Source organism: Puma concolor, chromosome B1 (assembly GCF_028749965.1).
Source record: "Puma concolor isolate L17-30 chromosome B1, mPumCon1.1.hap2, whole genome shotgun sequence".
In the NCBI taxonomy this organism is placed as follows: Eukaryota; Metazoa; Chordata; class Mammalia; order Carnivora; family Felidae; genus Puma; species Puma concolor.
The window spans coordinates 139,090,495-139,107,761 of record NC_141670.1 but is presented as its reverse complement, the minus strand read 5'-3'; the positions used below and the strand labels follow the sequence as shown (position 1 = coordinate 139,107,761).

General features: G+C 36.4%; 1 protein-coding gene across 8 annotated transcripts in view; it reads right to left on the bottom strand.

Moving 5' to 3' along the window:
* Positions 1-3,133: 3,133 nt before the first annotated feature.
* LIN54 (lin-54 DREAM MuvB core complex component) overlaps positions 3,134-17,267 on the bottom strand; it is a 74,498-nt gene continuing 60,364 nt past the window's right edge. For all 8 annotated transcript variants that reach the window (XM_086704700.1, XM_086704705.1, XM_086704701.1 and 5 more), the window contains 8 exons: positions 16,233-16,306; positions 15,891-16,088; positions 14,667-14,758; positions 13,842-13,913; positions 12,527-12,629; positions 12,237-12,374; positions 7,616-7,818; positions 3,134-5,905 (listed from right to left, as the gene is read on the bottom strand). In XM_086704700.1, coding sequence (XP_086560826.1) covers positions 5,704-5,905; positions 7,616-7,818; positions 12,237-12,374; positions 12,527-12,629; positions 13,842-13,913; positions 14,667-14,758; positions 15,891-16,088; positions 16,233-16,306 — 1,082 coding nt within the window. In that variant the 3' untranslated portion in view covers positions 3,134-5,703. The remainder of the gene's footprint in view (positions 5,906-7,615; positions 7,819-12,236; positions 12,375-12,526; positions 12,630-13,841; positions 13,914-14,666; positions 14,759-15,890; positions 16,089-16,232; positions 16,307-17,267) is intronic.

The following is a 17,267-nucleotide window of genomic DNA, read 5'->3' as shown; positions in this document are numbered from 1 at the left end:
TTTACTTCGGAGGACACTGTCAAGAGACAACCCACAGAATGGGAGAAAATTTTTACTACTCACACATCTGATAAAGGACTTGTATCTAGGATATACAAAGAACTCCTATAACTCAATAATGAAGGACAAATAACCCAGTTTGAAAAATGGGTAAAGAATGTAAATAGAGGGGCGCCTGGGTGGCGCAGTCGGTTAAGCGTCCGACTTCAGCCAGGTCACGATTTCGCGGTCCGTGAGTTCGAGCCCCACATCAGGCTCTGGGCTGATGGCTCAGAGCCTGGAGCCTGTTTCCGATTCTGTGTCTCCCTCTCTCTCTGCCCCTCCCCCGTTCATGCTCTGTCTCTCTCTGTCCCAAAAATAAATAAACGTTGAAAAAAAAAATTAAAAAAAAAAAAGAATGTAAATAGACACTCTTCAGAGGAGATAATACAAATGGCCTATAAAAACATGAATATGTGCCCAACATCATAAACCATCTGGGAAATGCAAATCAAAACTACACTGAGGTATCACTTTACACCCACTAGGATGGTTATAGTAAGAAAGTTAATAGCAAGTGTTGACAAGAATGTGGAGAAATTGAAACCCTCTTACACTGTTGGTGGGAATACAGATGCTTTGGAAAACAGCTTGGCAGCTCTTCAAAAGGTTGTTGAACAGAGTTACCATATCACCTAGCAGTTCTACTGACAGGCATATATATAATATATCCAAGAGAAATAAAAACATGTTCATGTAAAAATTTGTACACAAATTTCATATTATTATAGCTACAAAGTGAAAAAACCGAAATGTCCAACTGATGGATAAGTAAAAATGTGTTGTATCCATACAATGGGTAACATAGTAAGTATATATTATGCTTTATGACAAACTGCCAGAACTCTTTTTGTGAAATAACTTCACCACTCTGCATTCCAATCAGGAAATGTATGAAACTTCCAGTTCCTCTCCTTTCTTCCCAGTACTTGGTATGGCCAGGGTTTAGTTTTGAATTAGCCATTCTAATAGGTGTGCAGTAATATTTCACTGTGGCTTTCATTTCCATTTTCCTAATGGCTAATGATGCTGAGCATCTTTTCATAGGATTATTTGCCATCCACATAATCTTAGGTGAAAGGTCTGTTGAAGTCTTTTGCCCCTCTTTTGGAAGGTTGGTTTTTTTTTTTATTGAGTGTTAATTATATATTCTGGATAGAAGTGCATTATCTAATGTGTTTTGCAAATATTTTCTGCCAGTCTGTGGCTTTTCTTATTGTGTTTTGAAGGGCAGACATTAATTTTGAAAAATGCATTTTATCAGTTTTTATCTTTTAGGGATACTTCTTAGTTTCATATCTAAGAAAACGTTTCCTAACCCAAAGCCACAGATTTTTCTTCTCATGTTATCTTCTAGGTATTTGGTCGCTTTAGGTTTTTCATTTTTAGGTTATGATCCATTTTCAGTTCATTCTGGTCTTTGGTAGAAGTTGAGATTCATATTTTACATATGGATATCCCAGCAGTGTTTGTTAAAAAGATTATTGTTCCCTGAATTACCTTTGAGCCTTTGTAAGAAATTGACCACATATATATGGGTCTACTTCTGGGCTCTGTTATGTTCCATTGATCCATTGGTCTAACATTTCACCAGTACCACAGTGACCTGATGAGCCTTATATGAGCCTTGAAGTCAAGTAGGAGTTTCACCTTTGTTCGTTATTCAGAAATGTTTGGCTGTTCTAATTGTACCTTTCTCTATATATTGTTTAATCAGCTTGTTGATTTTTTACAAAGATTCCTGCTGGGATTTTGGCTGGAGCTTTGGGGAATCTAAAGATCAATTTGGAGAGAAGTGATATCTTCATAGTATCCAATGTTCCAATTCACAAACATGGTAGATCTCTCCTTTTTTAAGGTCTTCTCTGATTTTATCAATGTTTTCTACACTTCACCTACAGATCTTGTATATCTGTTACATTTCACATTTTGTGGTGCTACTATGCTAATTGTAAAAATTTGTTTCTAAATGTTCGTTGCTACTATGTAAAAATACAATTTTACATATTGACTTTGCTTAAACTCACTTTTTCTAGCTTTTTTTTCTTTAAAGATTACTGACTTTTGTATATAGGCAGTCACATTGACCAGTAGATACTGTCTTATTTCCAATCTGTGCTCCCCTGCTTACTATACAGTAACCTCCAATACAATGTTGTAGGAGTGTCTTGTTCCTAGTCTAGCAGGGGAAACATTCAGTCTTCACCATTCATATGATATTAGCTGTAGGCTTTTTAGTAAATGGTCTTTTCAGGTTGAGAATCCTTTCTCTTCCTGGTGTGCTGAAGAGTTTGTGTGTGTGTGTGTGTGTGTGTGTGTGTGTGCGTGTGTGTGTGTGTGCGCACATTTCAGTCATAAGTGGGTCTTGAATTTTGTCATAATTTTTCTGTACCTTTTAACTTTTTTGGAAAAATATTTGAGCTATAATATACATATTGTAATATTAACCCTTTTAAAGTTCAGTAGTTTTTAGTATATTCAAAAGGTTCTCTGCAGCTTTTACGATCATACAGTTTTACTTCTTTTTTATATCCATGCAGTGAGTTACATTATTTTTGAATGTTGCCAACTTTTTATTCCGGAGATAAACCCAACCTGGTCATGATGCATTCTTTTTATCTATTGCTAGACTTCATTTGATAATATAATCAGGGAGTTAAATGTCTCTGGCCTTATAGTAAATATTACCCTGAATATATTTTCTTAATGCTTTTGAGAAAAAAAAAATGCCTTAAATGCTTTCATAAAACTATTTAAAAATTATAATTAAAAAAAAAAGCCCTTATACCTTTCATTTTATAAAGTCATTTGGATCATAAAAACCTCACATTTGGTCTATAGATAATGACAAAATCTGCATTAAGGAAACACACAGACACACACACCCCTAAGTAATTGACACAGTAGAAAATAACTCCAATAGTAAAGGCTTTCTATAGCTGATTGGCTTCCTTCTCCTTTGGGTTGCTGCTACGGAATTTCTACAGAAAATGCTGAAAAAGGATGCAACATGATGGTAGAGATCCTAGTTTGAAGCTGTGTTTACATAACAAGTATTCTCTTAGCTGTTTGTTACAGAACAATAAAAGTGGAATTCTAAAGATTTTTTTTATTCACATTTGACATAAGATTTAGAAAATGTTAGTTGTCTGAATCCAAGAACTGGGAAGCTAAAGCAGTAGTCTCTCCCTAAAGTCGCTGCTCTGCTTGTTTTATTACCTGCAACATTAAGGTTTTGTTTCCCAGATAAGACCTACAGGTTGCTTTTTGTTCTTGAAAGAAAAGGAAACTGAGAAAGGTGCTCACCATAAAAACATCAAACATTAAAAAAGAAAGAAAAACATCAAAAAAGAAAGGAAAGAGTAGACTGAGTTTCTGCCCTTACACAGTGGAAAAAAGGCCTATTTTCATTTCAAAGCAATTTTGGGTTAATGATAATTGGGCAAAATTATACTTATTATTTGTGTGCTTTCAGAAGTAATGTCAAATTTACTTAAAATCAGATATTTTAAGTTTCTTTTCTGGTACATTAAATGGTTAAAAGTGGTGTTCTTAAAGAAAAAAAACAAACTTTTTTCTTTTTTTACAGAATAGTATAAATGTTTATTTTCTGTATGATTTACTTTGCTGTCCTGTTTTTACAATATAGAAAAGTGTATTCTTCGAATAGCTCTAGTAAATATAAATTTAATCTTTCTACTTTGGGATGTAAATAGAGCTAAAAAAATTATATACCCAACCCTCCCCAAATAGTCTTTTAAAATTGTTGAATTAATGTGGATATTAATCTTGTTCAGCAATTTGATGCAAATGCCTAAATACAAAAAGTTGCTTAGTAAGTACTACACAGGAAGGAAAGTCTTAATACTTTAGATAGCTTCTTGAAAATCAGAAAAACTAGTAGCATTTGATTGCACCTTCAAGTTTTTACAAGCAAAACATTCTCAAGCAATGCCGTCATACATAATCTACAATTGTAATCCAAATTTCACAAACATTTTCTGCACACTGTATATAAATACACATCACAAAGGTGCAATTAGAATTAAACACAGAATATGTACAAAATGAACAAAGTTTAGGTTTAGACCAAAAAGGTATTGTAATCTTTTGAAAAATAACTTGATTAGATATTTTATCCTCTTACACTAATTTACATTTATACAAATTTTAATTAAACATACTAGATTGAGGTGCTAAGAATGTTTGCACTATCTACATTTAAAGTTACTGCACTATAATTTTATAAATCCAAATTTCAAAAGGAAGATACTTCAATGAATAACGGAATCTTCTTTTGGATTACTTAATTTCTATTGCCTATATCTTGCATGTTCATATGAACATATATACACACTTAATACATACAACTATAGATTCCTTGTAGGAAATGTAATAATCATATACTAATAATTACTGAGGATTAAGGTACCTAACAAAATGCCTGAATTCCAACATGGTTTTTCTTGTCATAAAATCCAGAGTCCTCGTACAGGCTCTTCAATTCATAAAGCTCTTGAATTTTGAATTTGTGAAAATGATTTAGGTTATTTTAGTAATAATAAGAAAACACTCATACCTTCAGCTTATCAAATCACTGGCTAAAAATAATGCCATTTTAAGCTTCCCTTATAAAAAGAAGTCCCACTATAATTTTGAGAGCTTTGTTAGGAGGCCCTTTCAGTAAATCAAATAAGACTCCTACACTGGATTGAGACCTCTTAGTTCAAAAGTCTATAAAGAGAATTGTATAGATGAAAAGTCTTTCCCTCAATTCATTTATTAGAGCTTCAATGTTCTTTATTTCTCCAAGGCAAATTTTATACCTGATAATTATGTAAGTTTCTGTATTATCACTACATAATAAGTTCTATTCATATGCACCTCTCACTTTTAATAGTACCCAGTAATCACTTTGACAATTTATTAATATCATTTCAAATACACAGCACCTCCTTCAAAGAAAATGGAAACATCCCAGAGCATTTCTTAGTCACTCTTTCTTAGAGAAACACCTTGCCTATCAAGAACTACTGCCTGTCCCTTAACAGTTTTTCTTAAAAAACAACTTCTTAATTTTAAAAGTATGCCTATGGATTCCTTCCCCTTCTGACATTCCCAAAGTGACAACACGATATTATTCCAGAATCTGTGCTAAAAAGTTTTTTCTTAAAAAGGTAGTGCTTTTCTAAACACAAAAATGTCATTTGAATATGTTTCATAAGAATTTGTTCATGTAGACATTCTATCTGCTTAGGTCTAGTGCCAAAGAATGACTGGGTAATACCAATGGTTCTCTGGCTTTTTCTACTGGAGCAAAGTCCTACAACGCCATACATTATAAATTATATTAATTTATAAATGTCCTTTGTCAACAGCATCAGATGGATAGAACATCTAATTCTTAAGAAACCCATGCAAATTAAAAATCTATATAATACAATAGAGAAAAACTCAATTTAGAAGGGGCATAAACAGATTTAACTAAGATTTAAAATGTACTAATTTCCTCATTTAAAATTTCTTCTTTCAATATTATAACTTCAGGTCACACAAGGACTGAATTAACAGTACAATCATTGTTAAATTATCTTCCAGAAAATCAAGTGTCCCTGGACCTTCAATTTTCTGTACAGTTCCATTTATCAGTCTTTTGTGCAAGAGTTAGCAATTCATGGCACAAGGGTCACTTTTTGCTTTGCCTGCAGAATTGATGACGCTCATCAAACATCGTCCGAATTCCTCCAGTATCATCCGTTCGGCTGCTGCCTTTGATTTTCCCTTCTTGTCTGCCTGCTCTGCCTGGGCAAGAAGGCAATTACATGTGGCTTCCGCTACTTCCTTAGTTACAAATGTAAATGGCAATCTGAAACGATTTTTTGAGAGAGAAAGAGAGACGATGATGGTGTTGAATAACAACAAAAGTGGATGACATTACTTCACGTGAATATCTGTTAACATGTTCATGACCCACCAACACACTGAACATTACAATTTGTGCAGTGAGCACAAGCACAGCCCAAAGAGCTTTAAAAAGTTAGACCTGTTTTATTATTGCATATAAGAAAATATAATTTTACATAAAATACATGTCTTATTACCTACACAAGGTTATCTGGTTAACTAAAAGATGTTAACTCTGTATGTCAACTGGATAATTCTGTAACAAATTCTCCTAATTCGTGAATTAGTTTTCAGAGTGCAGTCTTTGTTTTATTTATTGCTGTTTCTTCACAGCCTAGAACACTGCCTGACACATAGAAACACTCCATGAATATTTGTCTGTTCAATGAATGAACAAAATTGAGCACTGCAAGCAGTATCTCCTGGACAACACTAAAAATAAAGTACTTTCCCAGAGTCCCATATATTGTTCACAAAGCAAAAAGCACACCAAAATTTTGCATTTTTCCATCATGACAAACAAAACAGTGGGGAAACCAAATGCTGTTCTCTACATGGAGTTTCATTCATAAAGACCTCAACTATTAAGTATTAAATAAGAGCAATCCATCCTGAGGCTTGCTATATGTAGCCACGTCTTAAAGCCTTCAGAGACAAATCAGGCAACCTAACGTAACCACGACACTAATGTTACCAACGACACTGACAGAAGGAAACTGCAAAACAAATGAAGTCTGAAATTCAGACCTACTGTGACAAGAGAGTAATTCAGGGTTTGGGCTGCTGTACAGTTGTATAAAAATCTTTAAAATGTAAAACACTTTAAGTTAGAAAATATTATACTATTACAATAACGTTAATATTGTATAGTTAGTAACACTGTATAATAGTTCTTCAGGATTGCTATCTGAAATATTTTGTACAAAAAGAAGCATTTCTGTAAGCATTGGAGCCTATTTCAACTTAGGCATTTTACATAATATACCATCTGGAAGGCTCATTGCATTTAATAATTCTGCAAGCTAACCTCTACTAAACCCTCTGATACAAATCCACACCAGCAAGCTGTGCGGCATCGGACCCTGCCAAACACTGGGACAGCGATGCTTTATTCTTTCTGGCCACTTGGTAAGGATGATGGGAAGGACAAGAGAACCGAGACCTAGAGAGGGGGAGTGCTTGTCGAATTCATAAACTACTGCGTAGCACACACAGTATTTAAACTCAGCTCGGCCGAACTTTAAAGCTCGAGCTTTCCTACTCCAGAGTTTAGCAGTCCAGTGAAACAAGGTGCCCCAGTAGGATGGGGAAAAGTGCTACATGGGCACGGAAAAGGCAACAGAAGGTAAGGATGTGCAAAAGTGTGAATGATACTGCTACCAGGAACAGGTGTAAAAATTCAGTTTTCTTAGGGATTTGTCAAATTACATCACTACCTCATCTTAGTGGAGAGAAATCGAATTAAGCACAAAGCGTGTTAGAAGTGTGTACTATATCTCACAGTGGTTTTCCTATTACCTTCAAAATCCTTTACAAGTAACTAGAGATAGAAAATGCAAAAAGAGGTTTGCAACAAGGCAAAGCATGAACTTAGCCTTGTCCAAAAAGAAGACACTTTACCAGAAATAATACTGATGTTATACTATAAAAAGACATTAAAATACTGACTTACTTTCCTCCTCCACTATTCAAAGCCGGTGTTGGCCTAGTAAGCAAGTCCGAAATTTGAGAAGATAACTTAGTTTTCGCTGCCGTCTGTTGCTGTACCCTTACTTCAGCTGCGTCTGCCAAGTGCATCAGTGTCTTTCGTTCTGGGCTTTCTTCAAAATTCTTACAGCCAACACATTTGCATATTGAGGAACACATTATTTTTGCCTAAAAGATTTACAAAAGAAAAGCTTCCAAATCAAACCCAAAAAGCATTACTCTTAAGTAGACTCTAATCAAATCAAAAGACAACAGAACTAACTGCTCAAGTGACATAAGATACAATGGAAACCTCTCTTCCTGACACTCAATGGGCTACCTACACGTGGACAGGTCAAATATTTAAGTCTGCGAGTGGCTACACAGTGTTTGTTTTTGAGTGCTTCCACATCATTTCTTCCCCCGCTAAAGGTTTTCCTCCTGATATGATTAACGTGTGTTCTTTATAAAGAATATGAATGATACAATATTAAAAAAATACCAGTTATCCGGAATCCATCCACCTCAACGTGTTGATCATTTCCCACTTATGCAAACACACAATTATCACATGAAAGGAATTTCATAGATGCTATTTTTATTATGGATAATCTCCATAATCTCCCTCCGTGAATCCCCTTCTCCAGCTTCCCCAAACCCTTCCATAGTCCATATTAAACCAGTGTGCCCTTGGGGCGCCTGGGTGGCGCAGTCGGTTAAGCGTCCGACTTCAGCCAGGTCACGATCTCGCGGCCTGTGAGTTCGAGCCCCGCGTCAGGCTCTGGGCTGATGGCTCAGAGCCTGGAGCCTGTTTCCGATTCTGTGTCTCCCTCTCTCTCTGCCCCTCCCCCGTTCATGCTCTGTCTCTCTCTGTCCCAAATATAAATAAACGTTGAAAAAAAAAAAAAAAAAATTTAAACCAGTGTGCCCTTGTATGTAAAAATGTGTAAAACATATATATTTGTGAAAAACACAGCCCTTATGTACATATACCTATCTTAACTAACAAATACACGTCTTTTTTTTAGTTCATTTTACAAAATCATATGCCCCACTTTCTGCATCTTCCGTTTCTCACACTACGCCTCATGGAATCCCTCCCCCCAAGTCATCTAGCATAGGCTGGATTCATTCTATTTAATGGCTGAGTATTAATCCCTGGTATAGATGTGCCACCTTTTATTTGGGCATTCACTTGCCTGTTGCTGGGCATTTATTTTGTTACCAGTTCTTGAGTACTACAAATAATGCATAAAAGATTATTTTATATATATATATATACATATATATGCTTTTATTTCTATGAGCTACATTTCTAGAATTGGGCTCACTGGCCAAAGGGTATGTGTATTTTAATAGATGTGGGCAGACTGTCTTTACAAAAGGCTGTAACACCTCACATCTCATCAGCAATGTATAAAAGAAGCCTTTCCCACATTCCCTCCAACAGTGTATATTCTAGCTCTTTTTAATATTTAGCAATCTGGGGGAAAGAGGTGAAGTGAGATCTCACTGTTCCGTCATTGACATTTCCCAAGCCTAGTAAATTTGAGTATCTTTTGTTGGATGCAGTTTCTTCAGTGAACCCATGTCAATTTAAAGAAACATACCAACTGCCCTTTCTCTCTACAGCACCTAGCAAGACAAACAAATCGTATTATGACGAACACATTTAACCCTGCTCCTTTCTTACAATACACAAATAAATTCTCTTTACCAAGGGAACAAAATGGATATACATTCTGGGTTAATGGAGTTAAGCTACACTTAATAAGTATCTAATGATGAAGAGATAAAATCCCTGATATCAAGGGTGAAAAAGACACACCAATAACGATAATTTGGATTAAGTATGAAGAACCGTAAGAAAGGTACTAATAATCTAACAGGAACTCAGAAAGAAGAAATTAGAATGACAGAGTATCCGTTTAGCTTTGCTGATTCAACTTCCCTTGTGGTCAAAAACAAGGAGAGGAAAAAAGGTTACAAGGCACAGCCATTTAAAAAATGTGGACGCTCACATCTCCACTCAACAAGCCTTGAAAGCTGAGTGAAAGGAACAGGCATGTGTTATCCAGATGCAGACTAACTGTACCAAAAAAGCCAATTCAGTTCAAAAGACCAACAAATGAACACACAAACTGTCAGACAATATCACAACCAATTCACAAGGGGCCAATCAGCCACTGCTAGTCCTAGATTAGTGCATTCCAGTTCTTCCATTTCTTGGTCTTTGAGAGCGACAAGTTAGTTATTAGACACTATGTGTGTCCTGAAAGTCAAGGATTTTTATAACTGGGCAGCTTTCTCTCTCTTAGTATACTTCAACCAGCTTTTCTATTTCTATAAATTCTCTCTCTATATATAAATATATAATTGTTAGTTCTTGTATGTTTATCATATGCCTAGCATGTACAGACCGTTCAATGCCATATGCATGGAAGGGCTTCTTTGCCCTTCTGACCCAGCTTTACATCAAGTTCCATTTTGTCTCTTTTTGTGGACTTGGTTTGATAATAAGAATATGCTATTCTTACATTTTTTAAATATCCGTGACAAATTTTTTATGACATGGTTTATGAACAGATGCCACCTATTTCATCATGTGTTCAAATAAAGGAGTCCAGGGGCACCTGGGTGGCTCAGTTGGTTGAGCATCCAACTTTGGCTCAGGTCTGATCTCACATTCTGTGAGTTCAAGCCCCACGTCGGGCTCTGTGCTGACAGCTCAGAGCCTGGAGCCTGCTTCAGAGTCTGCGTCTCCCTCTCTCTCTGCCCCACCCCTGCTTGCTCTCTGTCTCTCAAAAATGAATAAACTTAAAAAAAAATTTTTTTAATTCAAATAAAAATTCAGGATAAAAAAGGATAAAAAACTGACTTGTTGGACTCTAAAACATTATTTAAGACACTTTCAAAATACTCTTAATTATACACAATTTTCATTCATTTTGATTTTAGGACCAACAAGAGGTTACCTTACTATACTTCTTAGAAGGAGTATTTGACTTCTAACACAGGTGAATTACGAATTCATTACATAGGGAATACAGCACACATAATCTTTACTGTGACACATTTTGAATGGGAAGGGGCACGGAATGACAGGCACACACTCCTAAAGCAGAGCAACCTTATGAGGGGAGAATGCCGTCCTTGGTACTGCTTTACCAAGTACAACGCCAGGGCTTCTGCCAAAACAAAAAATAAGGTATCCTTCTGAATATGAAATCTGAAAGTATGAAAATCTAACAGATGAGAAGAGCCAGCTAACTGTAGGGATGACTCAATTCCAAAGATTGTCAGTGAAGAGTTTTCAAACCAAAAAAGCAAATACACTAACACAGGGTTCATCTTGGGCATGAATAGATTATTCTATTTAAGCTTTGAAAATAAAAACAATGTTTATTATGTAGTTATGTAGTACTTCGTCTATAGCAAGAAGGGGATGATTTAAATAGCATTTAAAAATAAAATAAATAGCACCTGTCAAAGATGCCTGACTAATCATGGTCAGCAGCAAAAATGGATGCAATCACTTCACAATGACCAATAACCTCAACCAGCAATATTTCATGTTTCTTTCCTATTTTTATGCTCAGAAAGCAAACTTCGTAACATAATTCAGTTTTCCAAAGAGCACTGTTCTTCAACAAGGCACTGTAGGCATGTTGGTCAAGATAAATCTTCACTTTCAGGACTGCCCCTGGAATGCAGACTATTTTGTAACCACATATATTTTCAAAAGCCCAGGGGGGACAGTTGGTAGCACTACTCTTCCATTAAAGACAACTGCTAGTTTCCAAACCACTTTGATATTATTTAAAAAAATTTTTATTTATTTATTTTTAATGTTTATTTATTTTTGAGAGAGAGAGAGAGACAGACACACACAAAGTTTGAGTGAGGGAGGTGCAGGGAGAGAGGGAGACACAATCTGAAGCAGGCTCCAGGCTCTGAGCTGTCAGCACAGAGTCCGATGTGGGGCTTGAGCTCACAGACCGGACCGTGAGATCATGACCTGAGCTGAAGTTGGACGCCCAACCAACTGAGGCACTCAGGCACCCCCAAAAAGTTTTTTTTTTTTAATGTTTACTTATTTTTGAGAGAGAGAGAGAGAGAGAGCAAGCAGGGAAGGGGCTGAGAGAGAGGAAGACACAGAACCCGAAGCAGGCTCCAGGCTCTGAGCTGTCAGCACAGAGCCCAATGTGGGGCTCGAACTTACGAACCATGAGATCATGACCTGAGTTCAAGTCAGACACCCAACCGACTGGGCCACCCAGGCGCCCCCTGATGTTATTTTTACTAAAAATCAATAAATTGTTGCTCTGATTTACACACTTCCAGGTATAATGATCAAGAAGTTATGAACTGGTAATCAGGTAATGAGTCCCAAAGCCATAATGACAAGACCAAGGTATTGTTCCTCTGAAGCCCTGCTTGGGAGGCCAGAAGGTCTTCCTCAAACTAGGGCCCTTGCAACGACTGTGCATATTTTCAAACTGCGATAGCAGAATAATTTCCCAATTTGTAAGTAAATTTTTACAATATACCCTTTCTAAAGTTATTTTCAAAAAAATGGTTAGATTATGTTCACACCAGCATCTCACCTCATAGCATTCACAGTAGTTTTTAAGACATCCTGATCGTTTGCAATTACATCCTTTGCTGTGACGTCGATCTGATTCTCCCTCCTTTCCTTTCCCTATCTTAGGTTTAAAAGCTTCTGGATTTCTGTCAAGGCATGCCTATTAAAACAGATCAAATATCAACTGAAGCTCAATCACATTAGATTAAATACAGCAAAAGGAATTCATTTTCATTGTAAAGGAACCAAGTTCTACAAAAATCAGGTGAAACTGGAAATTTCTGTCAGTTAAATAAAATAAAAAGTAATCACCTTTATTGCTTTTTGCCTTTCATTTTCATGTTCCAAATTATTATAACAATTAGTACAGTTGCAGTTGTTGCAAAATTCACCATTTGCAAAGCAATCACAATATCTGGAATACAAAAATCAGTGCAAGTCACATAAAAAAGTCATTGGTTATTTTTTTTTTTATTATTGTTTATTTATTTTGAGAGAGCAAGCAAGAGTAGGGAGAGGGGCAGAGAGAGAGAGGGAGAGGAAAAAAATCCCAAGCAGGCTCCATGCTGTCAGCACAGAGCCCAACACAGGGCTCAAACCCATGAACTGTGAGATTGTGTCCTGAGTCAAAATCAAGAGTCAGACATTTAACCGAATGAGCCATTCAGGCATCCCAGAAAAATCATTGTTAAAATACATAAAACTAGAAATTATCTGATTAAAGGCATTATATATGCAGAGCCACCTACTTACAGAGTTTATTTTTACTGACTGTCAACCACGTTGATCAGCCTCAAAATTAAAGTCACTGGCTCCTAGAATTTTGGTTTAGAAACTTAGTTCCAGTAGTAACTGCTGTCAACACAACAGCTACGTGATTTTATGTGAACCCAAAGTAAGTTATTTCAAAATTATTAAAAAGGAAACACATGAGCTATATTCCAGTAGTGCAATCTGCTTACTTGAACTACAGTTATGCTTCTTGGGATTTTAAACCACTTACATGACCAGTGCTTTTCACTCAAGTGTTTCATGTCAGATCTATTGGTTCAGACCTAATATGCAAATTAATCATCCAACAAATTCTTTTTAAATGTTTATTTTTTTATTTTTGAGAGAGAGTGTGTGCGAGCAGGGGAGGGGCAGAAAGAGAGGGAGACAGAGAATCCACGCTGACAGCGGAGAGCCTGATGTGGGGTTCGAACTCATGAACTGTATGATCACGACCTGAGCCGAAGTCAGATGCTTAACTCATTGAGCCACCCAGGTGCCCCCATCCAACAATTTTTAAAGCTACTCAGAGTATCACCTCACTTAGGAGACCAAATATAAAGGTCATAAGTATAATCAAATTTATTATTATTAACAAAAGAGACTATGTCTGTCTCATGCTGCTGTGTCCCTATATTCCTACTCCAGTGCCTCATCTATGGTAAAGACTATAAAATAACTTCTGAATGTATGAAACAGTATTTTTACACCGTCATAAGTGCTCATTCACTTGCACGTTTATTTAAATTACTTGGACTTATGAAACTGGTTTGTTAAGAATTTTTATTTAACTCCATTTACTTTTAAAAGTATTTTCAGTTATATCCAATGAAGAAATAGTAGCAAAAAGACTTACAATTTCAAACACAGCGATTTTGTACAATTACAGGGCTTCCTGGGCCGACTGGCAGACTCTGATGGTATAATGCTATACAGATACAAAAAAAAAGATACAGATTTTAATCAATTAAAGATAACTACTGCAAATTGGAAATGTCTCTGCAAATCCCTCCTAAAATAAAGCTTTAACAAATGTACCCATCTCTAATAATCCATCTCTATGTTGTCCCTTCACATCAAATTCAAAAGCAAGTTGTAGAGTCAAGACAGGGAATTTTTCAGAAGGAGGTTATGAATAGCTTCTAAAGAACACTCCACAAAAAAACTCTCCTTCTGAGAGAACTAGAGCTGAAATCTGCTCAAAACTTTTGGGATTCAATTATAAAAGCAATGAGGGGAAAGGGGTATACGGGGTTGGAAGTGGAGAGAGGTGGACTGGTCCCATGCAATTAACTAAGCACCGCTTCTAAACCAATATTGCAAAGGAAGCAATTCACAGATTAAAAAACAGATTAATAACAACAACAAAAAAGGAAAGGACCTAACATAAACAATTTGAAAACTAGTTAATATCATTTTTAAAAACATATTCAGGATGAGAGAGAGAAAAGAAAGAGACAGAGAATATGTGGCAAAACTGATGAATCTGAGTAAAAGACATTTGGGAATTCTCTCCTCCTGTAACTTTTCTGTTTAAAGCATCTCAAAATAAAAAGTTCTATAGAGGCGTGCTCACATGGCTTTGAGGAAAAAATATCTTATGATGTTTTGAAATACATATATTTAATGTTGCATTTAACCTGATCCAACAACTTCACTTACATATTTTCAAAAGACTCACCCATTGAATGGAAGCCTTGCCTGGGTCTGGATACCAGGTGTTCCGGTGAAGTTTGAGTTGCTTGCTATAGACACATATGAAGACTGCTGTAGCTACATAGAAAGAAAGGTAGTTTTAGACCATATTTACAAAAATGCACAATACTCTCAGATATAATGATCAATAAGGAACACAAATTCATCCACTAAAACAGGAAAAACAGTATGGAGAATTTCATACACACTACTTCATGGAGCTCTTCTAAAGGCCCAAACTAATACCAGAGGTGAAAACAACGTGAACATTTTAAAGTACTACATGGTACAAATACAAGAAACTTTTCATAGAGGAGTAAGCATATCAGGATTAAGAAATTCTGGATGAATGACTCAAAAATATTAAGTATTAATTTGTATTGGCTAGAAAAACGCAAGTGTCTACTTGTAAATAAAATAGGCACTATACTGATCATTCATCACATTATAAGTTATAGGGAATGAGAAGTTACGTGAGCAATAAGTTTCTATTTTACATTGATTTCTATACAAGAAAAGAGATGCTGGAGACAAAAATACTAGACATTCATTTTCTAATCAGTGGTCACATTAGCATACTCCATAGTACATTTCATTAAAGTACACAGGTTTCTTTTCTCTCTCTTATAATCTGTGTAGATCAACTCAACAGCTTAGAACATGGTGCTAATTTACTGGATTCTTACGTGAAAAAGAAAACTTCTATCTGCTTTAGAAGCAGCACTCCTAACCCTCACCAGCCAGTTAGATAATACATGGTTTTAACTCTAAAGATGACCAGATGAGAGTATCTGGACAGGTCACTAAAGATGAGTCACCTAGAAATGTATCTCACGGTCTACTTTCCAGGAGCAAGTCAGTGGCATCCTACTCATATGTGAGGAAGAGCTGGATCACAGTGGCAATGTTCTCTAAAGGCACTTGGACTCCACCAACTTCAACTTCAATTTCTCTTCGATCTACATAGTCTTGCCCTCTTCCCAAGCTGCTCTCAGTCCCTAAGTGACTTGCATATGTGACTTGTGCCATTTCTAAACGCTAGAGATACATAAATAAATTCAGAAGTTTTTGTTAGCATCTTAAGATTTTAGAAAGAGCCATTTTCATACTGAGTAAGATGTTTTTGAGTAGTTTCAGAATGTGATAGGACTGCACATCTTAGACCAAATCATCCTTTCTGAAATGCGACGACTCCATTTTTTTCTCATACCTGAGTAACATACTGAGCTGGAAGCACTGCGTAGCCCACATTCCCTGTCCCCGGAGCCGGGGCCAGCACAGTGCCTGGTGGCAGGTTAGTGAGGTTTGGCTGGATCTGTGGCAGTGGTGTGGCAGGCATGATGAGCCGCTGCTGTGGCTGGCTGGTGGTAACTATTTGTGAAGTGGGATTGATCGGTTTGGGAACAACCTTAAAAAAAGAGGAATTTACAGAAGTAAATTTTACACCCTCTCCATTCAGCATATATCTCTTGTACGTGAATCTTAACTTTCAGTTGTAAAACTGAATTGTCTGTTTGGGAGAGACTGGGAAAACAAGTTCTGTGACACTCACCTGTTTGACAGTCTGCGCGGAGACAAGAGGAACTGACATCCGCACGGGAGTGGTATTAACAACCACTGGCTTTGCTTTTGAGAAAAAGGGGAGGAAGGACAATTTATTTTCAGAAAATAGTGCTTGAAACATTTAAGACACTTAGTTCTCTCAAGATATCCTGATAAAAGAGCTTAAAGAATTTCATTTATTTCCTGTCTAGAGCACTCTTTAATCAAGATAGTTACCTTTTCAAAATTCCTTAGCCCATCTACCAAGGACCGCATATCTCAGGGAGCTCCAGTCTATCCGCCTGCTAAGGGAATGTTCGTCATTCAAGACAGTCTACTGAAAATATTTCAATCTGTACTCAGGTGATTTAAACATTCCCTAGTAAAGCCAGTCACATGAAATGTTGTATAAATTTTAAAAAACTGCCATTCAGGAGCTTGAGTCACAATGCTGTTCTGTATTCTAATTGCCATGTTTGTACCGAAACCAGAGAAGATATCATTTTTATAGTATAATACATTATTTACAGAGTACCTACTAAAAGGCAGCAAAGCATGAAGGTTAAGAAGATGGTCTCTTAAGTCATAACACCCTTGGGGGTTCAAATCCCAATTCTGCTGCTTTCTAACTCTCTTTGCCTGTACTCCATCTACAACATGGGGATAGTACCTCCGTTACAGAGTATAAAGATTAAATATGTTAATCTATGAACATTTATTAGAACAGTGTCCAACAAATAGTAAGTGCTCAATAAATGTTAGTTGCTCAATAAATGTGATTATTGTTACTACAACCAACATTACTCTATAAATGGCATTATAGACAGTGTTCCGGGGAAACTAAAGTATAAAGACACTTGCTCAAAGAGGTTACACTCCAGTAGAGCAGATGAGACATATACCAAATAAAATAAACATGATTAAAAAAGAGAAAGTGCTGCAGAGTCCGAGGGAGACAGAATGTATGTCTGACTGGCAGAGGATATGGAATACTGAAAGAATGCATGACAGGCATTGTGTCTGAGGTGGGTCGTGATCAATGGTC